The sequence below is a fragment of the Orycteropus afer genome, unplaced genomic scaffold, assembly GCF_000298275.1.
Source record: "Orycteropus afer afer isolate SDZICR_OR568_19922 unplaced genomic scaffold, OryAfe1.0 scaffold00394, whole genome shotgun sequence".
NCBI lineage: Eukaryota > Metazoa > Chordata > Mammalia > Tubulidentata > Orycteropodidae > Orycteropus > Orycteropus afer.
Window position 1 is genome coordinate 2,329,390 of NW_006921981.1, and position 21,706 is coordinate 2,351,095.

The 21,706-nt window shown below is 41.7% G+C and overlaps 1 protein-coding gene across 1 annotated transcript in view; it reads left to right on the forward strand.

Annotated features, from left to right (window-relative positions):
- The first annotated feature begins 6,719 nt into the window (after positions 1-6,719).
- Positions 6,720-21,706, forward strand: part of DSG2 (desmoglein 2) — a 67,063-nt gene continuing 52,076 nt past the window's right edge. Inside the window, 1 exon segment of the mRNA XM_007953460.1 lies at positions 6,720-6,773. Within this exon segment, the coding sequence (XP_007951651.1) occupies positions 6,720-6,773 (54 nt within the window).

Sequence of the window (21,706 nt, forward strand, 5' to 3'; positions counted from 1 at the left end):
CTCTGTCTGGCTTCCTGGCTTTTAATCCCCTTTCTCCTGCTCTTCTGGCCTGCTGCTTTGGGCGTCCCTGAGTTGTCCCTGGGGCTGACTGCTCCTCTGTCCGGGTTCCTGGCTTTTATCCCCTTTCTCCTGCTCTTCCAGCCTGCTACTCTGGGCGTCCCTGAGTTGTCTCTCCTCACCTGTAACCCTGGGGCTGATTGCTCTTCTGTCCGGGTTCCTGGCTTTTATCCCCTTTCTCCTGCACTTCCGGCCTGCTACTCTGGGCGTCCCTGAGTTGGCTTTCCTCACCTGTAACCCTGGGGTTTCTTCATTACAAGATAGAAATCAAAGTCTTGATAAAACCTAAAAACCAAACCCACTGCCATTGAGTTAATTCCGACTGAGAGCAACCCTATTGAACAAAGTAGAGCTGCCCCATAGGCAGGGATGGACTATCCAACAAGCAAAGTAAGCACATGCTTAGGGGATCAACAAAACATGGGCACCAGTTGTCCAAAACAAAGACCCATAGATGCCAAGCAGACAGTGGAAGAGAACTGTCAGGGTACTAAATGAAGCTGGTGCCAGCCCCAATGTATGAGAATGTGCCAGCCAGAAATAAAGTTCACTCAGGGTTATGAGGGCACCCACATGGAGGTTGCTTAAGCTATGAGACCCCTACCACTTCAACAATTTTGTTGACATATGTCTTTCCCACATAATTGAAGCTCCTGTCTTGGCTGGTCTCTTGAGAGTATGCTGTTTCTTTCTAATAAACAAGAGGTGGAGGTGGGCTACATTCACCCCATATGCAACTGGCTCCAACATGAATGCTCACTGGGCAAGGAAATGTTATATTAATGGATGACAAGTCTCTGGTCCATTTGAGGGAATTGTCTTGTACATTCACATTTGCTGATCCAGCAATACCAGCCAAGAGGACCAGCAACGCTCTTTGCTGGTCATGATACAAACACAGGGTTATACTCTGGAGCACGTCTTGGTAAATAGCAGCAGATGATGAGCAAAAGTGAGGGAACTCAAATAAAGTGACCACATGCAAGTTACTTTTTAACTGTATAGCATTTACATACAAAGTTATGTTCTAATCTTTGTAAACAACACTTACAACTTTAAATACATTTGGCATACATGCAGATGCAATCTGGCAGACATTTAATACAATAGTAACATGGGTAATAAGTTAACATAATACTAACATGGCAAACTTTTAAAAATACTAGAAATATTAATATTTATCTAACACAAAAAGTTTTAATTTCTGTATCAAGTGAGGTTTTTTTTTTTTTTTTTGCCTGTTGTGTGGGACACAATGCTTGATATTACTTGATATATACTAATAAATGAGGTATTAGGCACATTAAGAGGATGCAAAATTCAATATTCATCGTGCTAAGTATGTTTCTATTTTGCAACAATGAGTGTGTTTGTCTTCCAAGAAAGCAACCAAGGGCATTTATCAGAACATTACATTTGTATTTTATCAAAATATTTATGTATCTCTGTATAAGACAATTGAACAATTCCTTGAGGAAATAAATAAAATGCCTATTTAGAAAATAAAAATTATATAAATGTATTTTATTTTCCAGTTCCTTCAGACTGACTTTATTACAAGAATTTGATTGATACTGTTATGACTCACAAGACAAACTTGCTGGTTGAGAAGCCATCCCATTGCTGCATTAGTTACATATGCATCTCCAAAGAAGGGAGTTGAACAATTCCACAAAGAGATAAAATGCACATTTTATAAATATTGTAGACAATAACAATTACATTTTCTGTTTCATTTCAGACTGATCAGGTATAACTTCACATTGCTGAAGACCAAACACAGAAAAGAGATACCAAAGAAGCAGAAATCACTGCCAACAAAAGGCAAATTCACAAGTATGTGTTTATGTTGGTTATGTGGAAGAACATATTGCAGCATTTTTATCAAGCTCTCCAAGATTCAGAAGTAAATTTAAAGACATGCAAAGATCTCTATCAGCCATTTACAGAGCATTTACATAATTTAAGAGAAAATTTTGAAAACAAATACTGTCAAATAATGATTATCAAATAACTCACCATCGCAGAGGTGTTAGAAAGAAACAAGTAAATGGTTGAAGTGCCCAGAAGTATCACTGAGCACCAGAAATCAATTTTACATAACCACATAGTACACCATCATTGACACACTTGAATCTTGCATGGAAAGGGCAAAGGGTATGAAGTTCTTTAAACACACTTTCTTTATTAAACAATGTGGACATACCTGATGAGGAATGCATGAAGACATCCAAGAAATTTGTGCAGACTCATCCTGCTGGCTTCAATACAAACCTTTACGGTGAAGTGTGACAATTTCAATCTTACATGAGAATTAAGTTTACAGATCTAGGAAAGACTAATTTTATTCATGTAGGCATGTATGACTCCCTAATAGAAGATATTTCTAATGTTGAAATTGCTTTATACATATTCCTAATTTTAATGATCACCAACTGCACAATAGAACATTCATTTTCATCCTTAAAGGAACTTAAAAAACTCTCAGCATATAACAATGATTCCAGAAAGACTATTGATTATCCTTATTATGTGTGGAAATAAATATTGTTTGGCAGCTCAATTGTGACAGTATCATTGAAAAAATTTTAAGAGCAAAGACTAGAAGGAAGTGTTTATAATTATAACATGTTAGACATGAAAGAGTTATCTAAAAATAAAAAACAAACACTCCCTGGCTTATGAACAACACCCACTCACCCTTTAAACTTATATAAATTTGCCCTCACTTTGAAATGAGCTCTGGTAGTGCAGTGCCTAAGGCATTTGACTGTTAACCAGAGGGTTGGCGGTTCAAATCCACCAGCCACTCCTCAGAAGGAAGACTGGGCAATCTATATCCGTAAAGATTTACCTCCTCAGAACCCAAAGGGAGTCATTATGTGTCAGAATGGACTCAATGGCAACGAGTTTGGTTTGGCTTTGTTTTGAAATTATTCAATCTGCCCCTACTAGCAACAAATTCTTCATCCCAATCACCTTCACTTGCACTGCACTGTGCAGTTTTTCAATAATTGAAAAGGCTTCCAACTTCTTGCACTAAAGTAAGGCTACATTAAGAGCCATAAACACTTGATCCAACTTACCTACAGATTCTTTTAAAAAAAAAATATTTGCTGTGATTTGGGTGAAAGGTTACAAAACAAGTTCACTTTCCATATAGCAGCTCACATACACTTTGTCTCATAACATTGACTGCAATTTCCCACAAGGCAACAGCTCCCCTCTAACTTCATCCCCATAGTTACCCTTTCCCTAAGTCCTTCCCTCCCATCTACTCCTGCCCCCGAGCTGTCTCCCTATGCATACACAGCCCTTCTATTCTCCCATGATTGATCTCTCCAAGGAGTGTATCTACCTAATGTAAATGTTCACCTCTTATGCCTGTCTTTTGTTTGGCTGGAAGCCACAGGAGTGGGTTCAATTCCAGACCTGAGGGGCAGCTAGGGGCCATAGTGTCAGTGGTTTCATCCACTGAGAGGGTTGTTTTTTTGTTTTTTTTTTTAATGATTTTGAGTTTTGCTCCGCATTGTTCTCCCACTCTGTTCAGGATCTCCTACATAGATCCCTCTCTGAGTGGTTGACGGTGGTAGCTGGGCACCATCTAGTTCTTCTGGTGTCATAGTTGTGTAGGCTTTGGATCGCATGGTGTACCAGTGGCTTGGACTAGTTGTTTCCATGAATCTTTGGTTTTCTTCATTCTTCTTTGTTCTGGACAAGGAGAGACCCATCACTGCATCTACATGGCCACTTAGCAGCTTTTATGATCCCAGTCACTACTAGCCAAAGTAGGATGTGGAACAATGTTTTGTGTAGCATGTTATCCCAGTTGAGCTTGATGTTCCCTGCAACTATGGTCCTGAGCCCACAAGTCCAACTACTCACTCCCTCTAGGTAGCTGGCTGTGGCCAAGAAGTGACTACAACCTTGTCCTTTGTCAGCTTTATTATAGACCTGGGAATTCTTACGGAACATACAAATATGCTTGTAGAAACATTGTGTTGCAATCCTATACATGGTCATGGACACATTCCCCCCTTCATAGACATAGATAATAGTTCAGCCTGTCCATCCATCTATCCACCCACATATCAATGTTTGCCTTTACTGACAACGCAGCACTGTATGTGCAAAAGGGTTCATCTATGTTGTCTGTACGTCCCATGCATCTCTCTATGTCTTCCTCTTCCTCAATGCCACCATGTTGATCACTCACATTTGGTACATTGCCCTTCTCCTCGCCCAAATCAATACTTGTCTCTACTTATCTAACACTGTTCCTTTCCCTCCCCTCCCACCCCTGGTAACTAACAAAGAAAACTTCCTTCCATATACAAACCTTTCCTTGACTTTTTACAAGAACAGGCTAATACAATATTTGTCCTTCTGTGATTGACTTATTTCACTCAGCATAATATCCTCCAAGTTCATCCATGTTGTGTGGTGTTTTGATGATTCTGTGTAGAAAAGATTGAGGTTGTCAAAGACTTCACGTTGCTTGGTTCTACAATTGACGCCAATGGAAGCAACAGTCCGGACATTAGACGACACATAGCACTGGGCAGGTCGGCTGCGAAGGAACTCTTTCAAGTGCTAAGGAGCAAGGATGTCTCTTTGAGGGCTAAGGTGCGCCTGACAGAAGCCATGGTATTTCCAATCGCCTTGTATGCATGTGAGCTGGACAATGAATAAGGAAGACTGAAGAAGAGTTGATGCTTCTGAGTTGTGATGCTGGTGAAGAATGCTGAAAGTACTGTGGACTGCTAAAAGAACTAACAGATCTGTCCTGGAGAAAGTGCAGCCGAAATGCTCTTTGGAAGCGACAATGGCCAGACTTTGTCTCACCTACTTTGGTCATGTTGTCAAAAGGGACCTTTCCTGGAGAAGGATGTCATGCTTGGTAAAGTGGAGGGTGGACAAAGGAGGGGAAGGCCTTCAACAAGATGGATTGACATGGTGGCTGCGACAATGGGCTCGAGTATAGCAAGGATCATAGAGCTAACGTAGGATCAGGTGGCATTTCGTTCTGCTGTGCATGGGGTCACTATGAGTTGGAAATGACTCGACAGCACCTAACAACATGTTATTCTTTAGGGCTGCATAGTATTTCATTGTGTGTATGTACAACAGTATGGTTATCCATTCTTCTGTTGATGGGCACCTAGGTTATTTCCATCTTTCTGCTATTATAAATAACACTGCAATGAACATGGGTGTGCATGTATCTGTTCTTGTCCTGGCTCTCACTTCTTTACAACTTATCTACAGAAGGGACTTTTAATCACAGGAGAAACTGTACTTATTTTGACCAAATTGAGTGTTCAATTTCCTATTTAACCTCATATCAACCCTTTATACTTAAAGAGGTTCTTCCACTACTTCGATATCAAGTTTATCTTTCCCAGCAATTTCTTAATCTTATTCAAGTGTTTGCGTGCTCAGCTTCTGTTTTATATGTTGTTGTTGTTGTTGTTTGCCGTCGAGTCGGACCCGACTCATAGCAACCCCTCCTAGGGTTTCCGAGGCAGTATCACCACGGAAGTAGATTGCCTCATCTTCTGTTTTATAAGAGTCCAAATTAACATTTTTACCTTTTTAATATTAATTTTGTTATAATTTATTGAACCTCTATATGCTAGACATTGGCGTGACACTTCACAGTTTTGTTTTGCTTTTTAATACGGTGGGCACTATTAATTCCATTAGACAGATCTGAAAACTGAGGGACAGTTGTTGCTCAGGTAGGTAACCGTTGGCAGTCAGGCTTCTGACCTCTGGTGGTGGGTTCTGTGTAGGAGAATTTGGAAATTATATCAAAGAGTATATTTCTCATAAAGGAGCTTGTAGTTTTTTTTTCTTGTAGTCCAGTCTAGCCTGCAACAGGTCAAAGAACTGTCCGTTTAGTCATCTGTGGTTCTTCTAATATTAATTGTTTCTGCCGGGGCCAAATAAACTGCAAATCTGTGAGAAGCAATGAAGAAGCCGTGGGTATGCGATGAGAAACTTTTGCGGAGCCAATCATTTGCAATCCTCTTCCTGAACCAACGGTCCCCGAGAGGGGGCCCCAGCCCGCGCGGTAGATGCCTCACAGGACGCGGGTTTCGGGGTCACCAGTTTTATCTTTCAGTGTTACCTGCGCACCCGGCCTAAGTCAATATTTACAAAGCGCCGGCTGCAAGGGTGTTGGAATTCCGCTGCGGTCGGGCCCTATTGCCTGACTCTTGGAGGTCCAGGCTTCTGAAAGCAAGGTTTGCCCTTGAGCTGAGTCCACGCTCCCTTCTCCCGGCCACTCTCCCGGGCCTAGGGGAGCGCGGGAAGGAGAGAACTCTGGGGCGGAGCCTGCCAACCAAAGTCCCCAACCCGGGGACGTCACGGTCCCAGGTGTTTGTGCAATCGGGGCGGGAACCCACCCTGCGCCTCCCTCCTCCGCAGAATTCCCCACCTACGTGCGAGCGGCTCAAGCCGGCCCCAGGCTCCATTTTCTCGTGGCCGTAGCCACACCTGGTGCCGCGCCTCAGGTCAGGCGGCCCTCGGGAGGGGAACAAACTACTCGAGCGCCCACCCTCTGGGCTGGGGCGCCTGGCGTAGCCGAGGGCTTGCTCGCAAGGACACGGGACAGCTGGCGACACGAAGCTGGGCGAGAGGCCGGAGGCGAGGGCGCGATGGCTCGCAGCCTGGAGGACGCCCGGCGCCCGTGCGCCCTGCTACTTCTCCTGGTAAGTGCCGGCGAAGTAGACCAGGCCCCGCGGCAGGGAACGGCACTGGCGGTGCCAGGGTCGCGCCCCGACCTGCCTGCTCCTACAGTGCCAATTACCTGCCGCCCGGCGCCGCCTGTTTCTGCTTGGAGGTGGGAAAGGGCGGGCTGGCTGCCGCAAGATCGACGCTGGGATTTCGGGAAAATTGCTCTGCTAGGGCTGAGGAGGGTGGGTTGGAACTTGCCTAAAGTTCTGTAGTTCTTTCCGTCACACCCAGGCCCCAGCGCCTTTTTGTAAATCAAATCTGTGAGTGCAGTGAGCCCTGGGGCTAGGAACATCCTTACTGGAAAACAGAGACTTTATTTGGACTCTGCTCCACAAGAAACAGGAGGTAGTTGGTAGCAACATCATAGAACTTTTCTCAAGCTCGTTAAGGTACGAGTAGATTCTCTAATCACCGGTACAAGTCAGTGAACAGGACAAATAACTAAAGTACCTGTATTCTTAGACTGCTAACAAAAAGCGGGGCGGTGGGTGGTGCTAGCTGCCCTCGAGTCGTCTCCAACTCATAGCAACCCTATGTACATCAAAACGAAGCACTGCCCTGTGCCAGGCTCACGATCCTTGCTATACCTGAGCCCATTGTGGCAACCACTGTGTCAATCGATGTTGTTGAGGGCTTTCCCCTTTTTCGATGACCCTCCACTTTACCAAGCATGATACGCTTCTCCAGGGAACGGTCCTTTCTGACAGCATGAGCAAAGGAGGTGAGACGAGTCTGGCCATTCTCACTTCCCAGGAACTTCCTTATCAATAGCAGTGAAACTAATGTATTACTGGGGGAAAAGGGGGAGGGGGTAGTACCTGCAGTAGAGATTTTTAAAAATGTCTTTACAAAGTTGAATTTTTAAGAGATGGATTTAAGAAGAAATAAAATAAAAACCAGCATAAAGATAGCTTTAAAAAAAATAAAATTCACAAAGTTGATTTTCTAAAACAATTTTCTTAGTACAAAAGATGATGAATATATGTAATAGTTTCAGACTTTCTCATTTAATTTCATTTAATACATTTGGGTTATAGAGCCATAGTGAAGGGGAGTTCAGCAGTTACTCTTAAATACCAAGGCTTCAACTGTGGGGAAACCGTTTTCAGTCTGTAGATTTCTTGTGTTGGTTTCTACTCTTGGATTTTAAACTGTTTCCTTTGCAATTTTGGCAAAGGGATTGCACTTCATTAAGAAATATGTCTGGTTAGTTAAATGGGCTTTGATTAAAGTGGCAGTTACTAGCTAATAATATAGGCATGGGTTCACCTGCCAAAGATTTTACCGATATATGTTCAGACACTAGATATAAAATCATACCCAGTTTTCTTAATTATTGGTTAAAATTTAAAATCCAAGTACATTAACTCTATTAAACGTTCTCATCTCTCCCTGAATTGTAGAGGGTTGTTGTTGTTGTTATGTGCCATCAAGTTGGACCTAACTCATAGCGACCCCTCCTTGGGTTTCCGAGGCAGTACCACTGCCCTAGCTTCCTTCAGAGGAGTGGCTGGTGGGTTTGAACCACCAGCCTTTTGGTTAGCAGTCAAGTGCCTTAGCACTAAGCTACCAGAGCTCCTTATAGGGGGTTAGGGGAGGTGGAAAAACTACCCCAGGCAGCACAAATGGTTGAGCACTTGGCTGCTAAAGGTTGGGGTGGTAGTTCGAAGCCACCCAGTGGTACCTTGGAAGAAAGGCCTGGTGATCTCCTTTCAAAAGATCATAAACTCAAAAAAAAAAACCAAAAAAAAACTCACTGCCATCGACTCAATTCTGACTCATAGTGACCCCCTTTCGGTTTCCAAGATGGTAAATCTTTACAGAGGTAGATTGCCCAATCATCCATGGAGTGTCTGGTGAGTTTGAACCACTAGCCTGTCTGGTTAGCAGTCAAATGCCTTAGGCACTATGCCACCAAAGCCCCCATATATATATAAGGCTGGTAGTTCAAACCCACCAGGCACCAGGCACTCTTCAGAAGGAAGTTTGGGCAATATACTTCCATTGTGATGTTGCCTTGGAAATCCAAGGAGGGGGTCCCTATGAGTCAGGTCCAACTCAACAGCACATAGCAACAACTATATATATATATATAAAATAACAAAACAGGAAAAAAATGATCAAACCCAGTCTAGTGATTTCAATGAATGCTCATTTACAATGGTATGATTATTAAGGCCTCCAGAACTTTGGCATGCCAGTTTATTTTCATATTCTATTTGAGATTTTGTACCCAAATTCATTGAGTTAATAAAACTTTTCTAATGGGCAGTCTAGTTCCCTAGAGATATAGCCTCAGAAACCCAAGGAGGTGTCGCTATGAGTCAGATCTGACTCCAAGGCAGTGAGTTTGGTTTGGTTTGGTTTTTTTAAGATGTAATTTTGAGATTGGGCCTTCAGGCTAACAGAGGAACTAATCCCCTAATATTGATGCTTCGTGGCTAAATAGAATACTAGGCTAACATAGCTACTGCCTCACTTTGAGGGTTAAATATTAAATTTTTTCCATGTAAAAAAAGGAATTTACCTTTAGTACTTAAATGGAATAACAAGCAAGCCAATTCAAGTACATTCACAGAGAAATAGGTAAATTATTAAGGCATATTTTTCACTTTAGCATTTCACTATCTTTACTTTGTTGAGCTCTGGTAGCATAGTGCCTAGGCACTTGACTGCTAACCAGAAGACTGGAGGTTCAAACCTACCAGCCACTCCTCGGAAGGAAGGTTGGGCAATCTACTTCCGTAGTGATACTGCTTCGGGAACCCAAGGAGGGATCGTTATGAGTTGGGTCCGATTTGACGGCACGTAACAACAACAACAACAACTTTATTGGGTAATAATAAACTTTCAAGTTCATTATGGCAAATGAACAGGAGCAGAATTCTTGGACTATTATTCTATGTATGTTCTATTAATCCCTTCTGTGATATAAATTGTTTACTTTTGGTCAAAAGTGAGCAGTTCGGCTTTTTGCCCCGAAATGTGTTTGAAGCTGGAAGTCTTTGGTAAACAGTGAAAAATAATCATCTGAGAGAAGTAGTTGCTAAGGAGACAAATCATTCATAGAGTATGTAAACACCAGTCTATATGGGTCAGAGTTCTGTTACAGATAACAAAATTCACTCTGGTTAGTTAAAGCAGGAAGGGATTGATTTCAGGCAGTAAGTTGGTAACATAAGTCTAGGGAGGACTGAGCAAACAGGAACCTGTTTAAACGCTCAGTAATGATTTTAAAGCCACCAGAGCCCAGCCCTAGGAAGTTGCTGCCTCTCCTCTGATCAGGAACCACACTGCCACTCCTACAATATGGAAACTGCTGTGATCAGAAGTTACTTTTGCTGCCAGCTCAAGAACCATGACACATCTGCTAGGATGCGTATCAGGAAAATGGATGTTTGTACCCTCCCCTTGGTGCACATGAATCTAGTAACTATACTCTAGGGCCATAGTAAAACTGATGTAGTAACACCTCCACATCTATGTTGCCTCCACATCTATGTTGCCAGCAAGAACAGCAGGTACACAGCCTCTGCTTCACATCCTTCTTTCAAATCTCATGTAAATATTAACTAGTTAACATTCAGAACCATGGTTGCAAAAGAGCCTAATATATGGATTTTAGATTTCTTCTGCAGTACAGGAAGGCACATGGCCATTATGCGGTCATTTAGGCCAGATCTGTCAAAGTATCTGCATAAAGCTGGAGCATACTTCCTCTTCACGTGGTCTTAACCTGGAATCCACCAACTTCCAAAGGATCCAGGACAGAATTCAGTAGGTCCTTAGAAGTGGATGGGAATCAATTGCATATATATTTTCATTAACCTTTAACTGAAAATTTCACATTTCTTTAAGTATGAGTGTAGGAAAGACACTGCATTAGAATTCGCAATGACTTTGCACCAGTAGAATTCACAAATATTTTCACATCATATTGCAGTTATTACAGATATTTCAAAATGCTATTTGTTCTCATCATTACCAGACTTTCCACTAGGTCTTATTATTTAATATGTTAATAAAGGAGCAGTATTATTACTATGCCCAGCCCCCCAAAGCCAGGAAAGGAAGGGTGCTGCCAGGGACCACAAAGTGGCAGGATCCAGGTAGGAATTAAGTAAGGGGAGGGCAGAGAGATTTCCAACAGCTAAGGGAGACAAACTTGTCTGTCAGTTTGACATCTTGTGGGGCTTGCACATTGCTGTGAAGCTTGAGGCTGTGCCACCAGTGTCCCAAACACCAGCAGGATTGCACATGGTTTCAACACAGCTTACAAACTGAGACAGACCAGGAGAAAAAAGAGGCCATCCACTTCTGAAAAATTGGCCAGGGAAAACCTTATAAATAGCAGAGAAACACTCTCTGATACATTACTGGGCAACTTCATGAATAGCTTGGAAATATTGTCTGACACAGTGCAAGAAGATGAGCCCCTTGGATTGGAAGGCACTCAAAATACGACTGACAAAGAGTTGCCTCATCAGAGTAGAACCACCCTCAGTGATATAGATAAAGTAAATCTTTCAGGACCTCCATGTGCTGACGTGGCATGACTCAAATTCAAGAGAAATAGCTGCAAACATCCTTAATAATCAGAACATGGAATGTATGAAGTATGAATCTAGGAAAACGGGAAATTGTCCAAAATGAAATGGAATGCATAAAGATTGATATCCTAGGCATTAGTGAGCTCAAATGGACTGGTTTTGGCCATTTTGAATCAGACAACCATATGATCTACTATGCAAGGAACGACAAGTTGAAGAGGAATAGTGTGACATTCATCATCACACAGGATGTTCAAGATCTGTCCTGAAGCACAATGCTGTCAGTTAGGATAATATCCATACACCTACAAGGAAGACCCATTAATATACTATTATTCAAATTTACACACCAATCACAAAAGCCAAAGATGAAAAAATTGAAGATTTTTATCAACTTCTGCAGTCTGAAATTTATTGGATGTGCAGTCAATCTGTGTTGATTATCACTGGTAATTGGAATGCAAAAGTTGGAAACAAAGAAAAATCACTGATAGTTGGAAAATTTGGCCTTGGTGACAGAAATAATGCTGGAGATCGCATGATAGAATTTTGCAAGACCATTGACTTATTCATTGCAAATACCTTTTCTCAGTAACACAAATGGCAGCTATACACATGGACTTCACCAGATAGAGTACACAGAATCAGATTGACTACATCTGTGGCAAGAGGTGATGGAAAAGCTCAATATCTTCAGCCAAAACCAGTCCAGAGCTGATTGTGGAATAGACCAACTGCTCATATGCAAGTTCAACTTGAAGTTGAAGACAATTAAAACAAGTCCACGAGAGACTAAATATGACCTTTATCCCTCCATAATTTAGAGACCATCTAAAGTATAGATTTGATGCATTGAACACCAATGACCAAAAACCAGAAGAATTGTGGGATGACATCAAGAGCATCATTCATGAAGGAAGCAAGAGGTCATTAAAAATACAAGAAAGAAAAAAAAAGACCAAAATGAATGTCAGAAGAGACTCTGAAACTTGCCCTTGAGCAAAGAGTAGCTAAAGCAATTGGAAGAAATGACAAGATAAAAGAGCTGAACAGAAGATTTCAAAGAGCAGCTCGAGCAGACAAAGCCAATTACTGTAATGCATTGTGCAAAGACCTGGAGTCAGAAAATCAAAAGGGAAGAACACACTTGGCATTTCTCAAGCTGACAGAACTGAGGAAAAAATTTAATGTTGAGTTGCAATATTAAAAGATTCTATAGGCAAAATATTGAATGGTGCAGGAAGCATCAAAAGAAGATAGAAGAAATACACAGAGTCAGTGTACCAAAAATAACTAGTTGATCGTCATCCATTTCAGAAGGTGACATATGATCAAGAACCAATGGTATTTAAGGAAGAAGTTGAAGCTGCACTGAAGGAATTGGTGAAGAACAAGGCTCCGGGAATTGACGGAATACACACTGTGATGTTTCAACAGACAGATACCCACTGCAGGCACTCACTTGGTTATGCCAAGAGATTTGGAAGACAGCTACCTCACCAACTGACTGGAAGAGATCCATATTTGTACCCATTCCAAAGAAAGGTGATTCCACAGAATGTGGAAATTATTGAACAATATCATTAACATCTCATGCAAGTAAGATCTTACTGAAGATAATTCAAAAATGGTTGCACCAGTATATTGACAGAGAACATCCAGAAATGCAAGCTGGATTCAGAAGAGGACATGGAACAAGGGATATCTTTGCTGAGCCAAAAGCAAAGAATACCAGAAAGATGTTTATTTGTGTTTTATTGACTATGCAAAACCATTTGATTGTGTGGATCATAACAAATTGTGGATAACATTGAGAAGAATGGCAATTTCAGAACACTTAATTGTGCTCATAAGGAACCTGTACATAGACCAGGAGGCTGTTGTTCAAACATAAAAAGGGAACAATGTATGGTTTAAAATCAAGAAAGGAGTGTGTCAGGGTTGTAGCCTTTCACCATACTTATTCAATCTGTACGCTGAGCAAATAATCCAAGAAGCTGGACAATATGAAGAAGAATGTGGCATCAGGATTAGAGGAAGAATCATTAACAACCTGCGATACGCTGACAAAACTTTGCTTGCTGAAAGTGAGGATGACTTGAAGCACTTACTGATGAAAATTGAAGAATACAATCTGCAGTGTGGATTACATCTTAATATAAAGAAAACAAAAATCCTCACAACTAGACCTGTAAGCAGCATCACAATAAATGGAGAAAAGATTGAAATTGTCAAAGGTTTCGCATTGCTTGATTCTACAGTTGATGCCAATGGAAGCAGCAGTCAGGACATCAGGACATATAGCACTGGGCAAATTGGCTGCAAAGGACCTCTTTCAAGTGCTAAAGAGCAAAGATGTCTCCTTGAGGACTAAGGTGCGCCTGACACAAGCTATGGTATTTTCAATTGCCTCATGTGCATGTGAGAGCTGGACAATGAATAAGGAAGACCAAAGAAGAATTGATGCTTTTGAGCTATGGTGTTGGTGGAGAATGCTGAAAGTACCACGCACTGCTAAAAGAACTAATAGATCTCTCCTAATAGATCTGAGGAGCTCTGGTAGCATAGTTCCTAAGGCACTTGACTGCTAACCAGAATGCTGGCGGTTCAAACCCACCAGCCACTCCTCGGAAGGAAGGTTGGTCATTCCTACTTCCATAGTGATACTGCCTCAGAAACCCAAGGAGGGGTCGCTATGAGTCGGGGCCGACTAGATGGCAAATAACAACAACAACAACAACAACAATAGATCTGTCCTGGATGAAGTGCAGCCAGAATGCTCCTTGGTGGCAAGAATGGCCAGACTTTGTCTTACCTACTTTGGTCATGTTGTCAGAAGTGACCATTCCCTGGAGAAGGATGTCATGCTTGGTAAGGTGGAGGGTCGACAAAAGAGGGGAAGGCTCTCAACAAGATGGATTGACACAGTGACAGCGACAATGTGCTCAAGTATAGCAAAGATCATGGAGCTGGTGCAGGACCGGGCAGTGTTTTGTTCTGCTGTGCATGGGATTGCTATGAGTCGGAGATGACTAGATGACACCTAACAACAACAATTATTACTATATAACAAATTTATGGCATTTTTAAAACTTTGGATAACTGTATTTCAATAAAATTCACTTCACTTGTTATCCAGCATATTTTTTCCTATAAACTTAAAATATTATTCTGAGACGGGGTTCATGGGTTCACCAGACTACTACTAAAGAGGGCGTTTGGGGGAGAGATTTTCTGATAGTAGCCTCAATTTTGCCTTTGATTAATTAAGCATGTCCTTTAAAATCAAAATACTTTTTAAACACTCAGTAACAGTAAAAGTGTACTATAAGCAGGTGATTACTATTTAGTAGTTCATTTATAAATTATTAGTAATTTCAAAGTTATACTTCATGTTCTAATAAGAAATCTCATGAGGTAGATTTAAGAATAAATTTAAGATAGAAATTAAACAGTGAATACTGAAGCTTATAAGAATAATTAGTTTTCATGTTCAGGGCTTTTAGACATGTATCATTTTGTATTTGTTTTTATTTCTGAAAATCCATATGTAATGGAAAAATGGCAACTCTTGAAAGAAATTTCCTTTGATTATAAACTCAGGAGAAAGGATTTTTTAAAAAGAAAGAGTTCATGAACATTCATTTGGCCTAAATTCTACCTGATCATTAGAATTGTTGCTGTTGTTGTTTGTGCTGTTGTTATGTGCTGTGGGGGAGCTCTGGTAGTATAGTGGCTATGGCACTTGACTGCTAACCAGAAGGCTGGCGGTTCAAATCCACCAGCCACTCCTCGGAAGGAAGATGGGGCAATCTACTTCTGTAGTGATAGTGCCTCGGAAACCAGGAAGGGTTGCTATGAGGCGGGTCCGACTCGATGGCAAACAACAACAACATGTGCTGTGGAGTTGGACTTGACTCATAGCGACCCCTCCTTGGGTTTCCGAGGTGGTATCGCTGCGGAAGTAGATTGCCCAGCCTTCCCTCCGAGGAGTGGCTGGTGGGTTTGAACTGCCAGCCTTCTGGTTATCAGTCAAGTATCTAGTATGCTACTAGAGCTCCCTGATCATTAGAATGACCTGGTAAGATAAATTTACTGAATTAAAATCTGCAAGGTTCAGATTCAGAAATACATATTGATTGAAACTTCCCAGTTAATCTAATTTTGAACATTTAATTTTGAGCTCTGGTAGCATAGTGCCTAAGGCACTCGACTGCTAACCAGAAGGCTGGCAGTTCAAACCCACCAGCCACTCCTCGGAAGGAAGATGGGGCAATCTACTTCTGTAGTGATACTGCCTCAGAAACCTAAGGAGGGGTCGCTATGAGTCGGGTCCAACTCGACGGCACATAACAACAGCAACAAATTTTATAAAGTAGTTTCTTCATGGATGAAGCATATAAAGATCTATGTAGAAAAGGAAATGCTCATTTAGTAAGGTTTGGTATTGTTGAATACTGCCAAATTGTGGTGAAAATCAGGAACCTTCATGGAAATCATAATGAGCTTTAGATCTGCTTGAGCATTTCTTAATCACAGCTTTTATTTTGTACTCTCAATGTGCCACAGATTCCAACAGCTTTGATAATACTTTTCAAACAACTAGTCCATATATGATGAAGAATTGCCTTCTCAGTTTGGCTTATCTTAAAATATCAGAAGTATACCACATCATCTGCCATTGCAAATTGTTTTATTTCAGATTATTAACAAAATGTATTGAGTTTCAAACATTTGCAAAATTCAGTGACTTGAGTGAAGGAAGCTGGGAACACTGGGATTTATATCACCATTGAATGATAAGATGAAAAATGCTCACAAGAAAAGAAACTAACCACATCAGAGCACTAGTTAGTGAATCCCTGCTTGATGCTAAAGGAGCTCTGGTGGCTCAGTGGTTAAGGCATTTGGCTGTTGACCAAAAGGTCTGTGGTTCAAACTCACCAGCTGTTCCACAAGAGAAAGATCAGACAGTCTGTTTCAGTAAAGATTTACAGCCTTGGAAACCCTATGAAGCAGTTCCACTCCGTCCTATAGGGTCACTAAGAGTCAGAATTGGCTCAATGGTAGTAGGTTTGGTTTGTTTTTTGCTTGATGCTAGACATTGTGCTAGACTTTGGGGGCTAAGAAAAAGTCAGCCATGCTCTGCCCTCAGAGAACTTACAATCTTGTAAGTCGTACAAACAAGTAAATTGCTAATTTCCAAATGGGTAACAGTATGAGAAGAGCTACATTAAAGACTCATGGGGCAGTCTACTTCTGTAAAGATTTACAGCCTCAGAAACCTAATGGGGGTCGCTATGAGTCAGAACCAACTTGATGGCAGTGAGTTTGTAGTTTTTTTGAGTTACCATGGTGCCTACAGAGAAGGAGCAACCAGCCCAGCACTGTGCATCCCCCATGACATCTGAGAATGAGTATAAATTAGAGATGTGAAATGTAGAGAAAAAAAAGAATGTTCTTTAGTTAGAGAGGAGTGAATATGCAAAGGTTTGAGTCTGAGGGCATGTGGTTCCTTGGAGGAACTAAGAGTTCCCTGTGTTAGAGCTTCCAATGTGAGACAGAACAGTGTGTAGGAAGATGAGTCTGCAGCCTTCTTGCTACCAAGGAAAGCCATGAATGACTATTGGCCAAGTGTTTTCAAGGAAGCTTTCAAATTATTAAAAAATGAAGAAGATTTTTGGTTGAGATGGTCAGAAAAGATTCAAGAGATAAAAGATAGGAGTTGACACACACACACAAAATTCACTGCTGTGGAGTCAAATCTGACTCGTAGTGACCCCTTCTTGGGTTTCCGAGGCAGTATCACAATGGAAGTAGATTGCCCCAACCTTCCTTTGAAGGAGTAGCTGGTGGGTTTGAACTGCCAGCCTTCTGGTTAGCAGTCAAATGCCTTAGGCACTATGCTACCAGAGCTCCCAGGAGTTGATAGTTAGATATAATTTTGCCTGATTTAAGAAGAAAGGGGGGAAAAAAAAGTGCTCCAGGACTTAGGGTGCTGTGCAGTACAGTGGAGGGAAGGGGCAGCCTGTTAGGAGAAACATATTGGTTTGGGGACAGGGTTCTCAAAGAAATGGGGATGAGGGCATTTTCGTTGTCCTAATACCTGAGAATACTACTGGTAAAAATAGTACCAAAAGTTCAGGGATGCTAAACCTCAAACATCCTACAGAATCCTCATGAAGAATTGTCCTATCCAAAATGCCAGTAGCATTGCCAGTAGCAAAACTGATTTGCAGTCAGATCAATTCCAACTCATGGCAGCCACATATGTGTCAGATTAGAACTGCTCTATAGGGTTCTCTTTGCTGTAATGTTCACAGAAGCAGATCACCCAGGCTTTCTTTCATAGCACTGTGAGAGGGTTCGAACCGCTGACCTTTAGGTTAGTTGTTGTTGTTGGTTGTCATCGAGTTGGCTCTGACTCATAGCAACCCTATGTAGAACAGAACGAAACACTGCCCAGTACTGCTCCAGCCTTACAATACCTACTATACCTGTGCCCATCATTATAGTCACTATGTCAGTCCATCTCATTGAGGGTCTTCCCCTTCTTCATTGACCCTCCACTTTACCAAGCATGATGTCCTTCTCCAGGGAATGGTCCCTTCTGACAACACGACCAAAGTAGGTAAGAAGAAGCCTGGCCATTCTAGCCTCCAGGGACCATTCTGGCTACACTTCTTCCAGGACACTTTTGTTGGTTCTTCTGGCAGTCCATGGTACTTTCAGTATTCTTCGCCAACCACACAACTCAAAAGTATCGACTCTTCTTTGGGTTTTCCTTATTCATTGTCCAGCTTTCACATACATATGAGGCAACTGAAAACATCATGGCTTGGATTAGGCACACCTTAGTCTTCAAAGAGACATCTTTGCTCTTCAGCACTTTAAAGAGGTCTTCTGCAGCAGATTTGCCCAGTGCAATAGGTCTTTTAGGTTAGTACAACAAAAACACACAACCACTACCATGGAACTGGATCTGACTCATATTGACCCCTTCTTGGGTTTCTGAAGCATTATCACTACGGAAGTAGATTGCCCAACCTTCCTTCTGAGGAGTGGCTGCTGGGTTTGAACCGCCAGCCTTCTGGTTAGCAGTCAAATGCCTTAGGCACTATGACACAAGAGCTCCTTTTAGGCTAGTGTTGTTGTTGTTATGTGCCCTTGAGTCAGACTTGACTCATAGCGACCCCTCCTTGGGTTTCAGAGGCAGTATCACTACAGAAATAGATTGCCCCATCTTCCTTCCGAGGAGTTGCTGCTGAGTTTGAACAGCCAGCCCTCTGCTTAGCAGTCCAGTGCCTTAGGCACTATGCTACCAGAGTGCAAACCATTTGCACAACCCAGGGACCTTCTACTGAGAAACAGTGATGGGAAAATAGTGGTGAGAGGTTCTAATTAGGGATTTATCTTAATTATCCAAATCCTCTTTTTAATATGCAAATATCCCTGGGGTGATTAAACCTTGGTACATTCTTGCATTCAACAAATATTACTGAACACCTACTGTGTACTAAACACTGTTCTAGGTCTTGTAATAAAATCACACCCTAAGGAGCTCTGGTAGCATAGTGGCTAAAGACACTTGACTGCTAACCAGAAGGCTGGTGGTTCAAACCCACCAGCCACTACTCAGAAGGAAGATGGGGCAATCTACTTCCATAGTGATACTGCCTCAGAAACCCAAGGAGGAGTCGCTATGATCAGGTCTGACTCAACGGCACATAACAACAACAACGATGTGAATTACTTTCATCAGTCACACAGTTGCTGCCTAGCTGTCGGAGGAATGAAAGGGTATATTTGGACTTAGTGAGAGGAGAGATTTTGGAGGGCCAACCTGGTAGAGTGGAGGCCTTTGGAACTCGAGATTAACTGGAATCTAAGTATCTGGGAGGATGTAGGGAGTCAGGAAGAAAGACAGGTTCAAAAAAGAAGACTGGAAGTCAACAAATAAAGTTCCTCTTTTTACCTGGGCCTCAGCTGTTGCCACAGAAAGTTATGTGTGCCAATATCAGGTCAAGTTCTTAAAGATGCATATTTGCATTTAAAATAGGATGGGACAGTACAATATTTAAGGGATTTTCTTTCTCATTGGACCTTTAAAATAAAGTCTCTAGTATCCTCTATTTTTTAAAGATTTCGTTTTCTTTGTTGTGAAGCAGATGTTTGAGTTAGCTATTGTTATTGCTTTTAAATTTAATCCGAAGACAACTATGAGTGTAATTTATTGGATCCGTCTATAATGTTGCAAATGTATATGTGTGTTTATTAACTCACTGCCATCGAGTCTATTTCGACTCATAGCAGCCCCTCCTTGGGTTTCTGAGGCAGTATCTCTACTGAAATAGATTGCCCATTCTTCTGAGGAGTGGCTGGTGGGTTTGAACCATGAACTGACAGTTCTAGTGAGCATTAGTGAAATAGGTGTACTAGATATTTAGCTGTACAACTTCAAATGGGTCTTCTGTGTCCCTCACTGATTATTCTGTCCTTCTCTAACTGACTCCCCATCCTGCTCTCCCCTCTGTCCATACCAAAATCTTTGCTGCTGCCCTCTGTGTGGAGGCCTGGCCTCATACTCTACAGGAAGGCAAGAAGCTGAGCCATGTCAGCGACAGCCATGTAAGTGACCTCTGCCTTCCTCATCCACCTCACAAATTTTTAGTTTCTTTATTTTCTTGCTCTCAGTCTCTCTTTTTTAAATTGTAATTTGTGTGGAAGTTTACAGAGCAAACTGGTTTTCCATTCAACAATTCATGCCTATTTTGTTTTGTGACATTGGCAATTCCCACAGTGTAACAGCACTTTTCCCACTTCCTCCCTGTGTTTGTCATTTCCCTGCGTCCTTCTTTCCTAGTTCCTCCTGCCTTCTGAGCTTCATCCCTGGGCAAATGCTGCCCTTATGATATTGTACAGTTGATTGTTCTAATGAATGCCTGTTTCTTGGTGTTATAGTTCACATTTTAGGCCTATCATTTGGCTAAAAGTTAAGCCACAAGGGTAAGGTCAATAATTTTGAGTTTTGTTCCACATTTTTTTCCACTCTATCCTGGATAACCTGTTGTGATCCCTTTCAGAGAGGTCAGTAGTGGTAGCAGGACATCATCCAGTTCTGGTCTCAGGGTCATGAGACCAAATTCATGTGGTCCATTCATTAGTCCTTTGGCATGATAGTTTCATTGCATCTTTTGGTTTTCTTCACTCTTCTTTGCTCCAGACAAGGAGAGACCAATAGTTTGTTGCACCTTAAATGGCCACTAACAAGCTTTTAAGACCCAGTCACTACTCACCAAAGTAAGATATAGAATATTGTCTTCGTAGACTATGTTATGCCAATTAACCATAGTATTCTCCAAGACTGTGGTCTTGAGGCCACAGGCCTAGCAACTCATTCCCTCAAGGTGTTTGGTTATGGCTAAGAAGTTTTCATAGCTCTGCCCCCTTTACCACTGCCATTCAAGTTGATTCTGACTCATAGTGATCCCCACTGGGTTTCCAAGGCAGTAAATCTTTACAGAAGTAGATTGCCCTGTCTTCCTTCCATGGAGTAGCTGGTGGATTTGAGCCACCAAACTTCTGGTTAGTAGTCAGATGCCTTAGGCACTACGCCACCAGAGCTCCTTATGTGTTACTATATTCATGGATATATTTGCAGCACACCCAACTCGTAGTGACCCCTCCTTGGGTTTCCGAGGTGGTATCGCTATGGAAGTAGATTGCCCAATCTTCCTTCTGAGAAGTGTCTGGTGGGTTTGAACCACCAGCCTTCTGTTAGCAGTCAAATGCCTTAGGGACTATGCCACCAGAACTCCCAAATAACAAATGTAAACCTACATATATTCATGAGTATGGTCTCATTCACCTTCCTACCCCTGTTCAGCGTGTCTGTGTATCCACTCGTACACTATTGTTATTACTGTTATTGGGGGATTGTGCATGTCTTAGTATTTGCCTTTGTTGCCTTTCACTCCTGTGTTCCTCTCAGTGTCTTTCTTTACCTTGACTTTTTACAATATTGGTCTCATACAGTATTTGTCATTTTGTGATTGACTAATTTCATTCAGCATCATGTCCTCTAGGTTCATCCATATTAGGAGATGTTTCAGATTCATTGTTATTCTTTAAAATTGCATAATATTCCATTGTGTGTATATACCATAGTTTGTGTATCCATTCATCTGTTGACAGGCACTTAGGTTGTTTCCATCATTTTGCTTTGTGGAAAATGCTGTGAAGTCCATGGATATGCATGTATCTGTTCATGCCATGGCTCTTATTTCTCTAGGCTATATACGTAGTAGTAAGATTGCTGGATATATGATATTTCTATTTCCAACTTTTTTTTTTTTTTT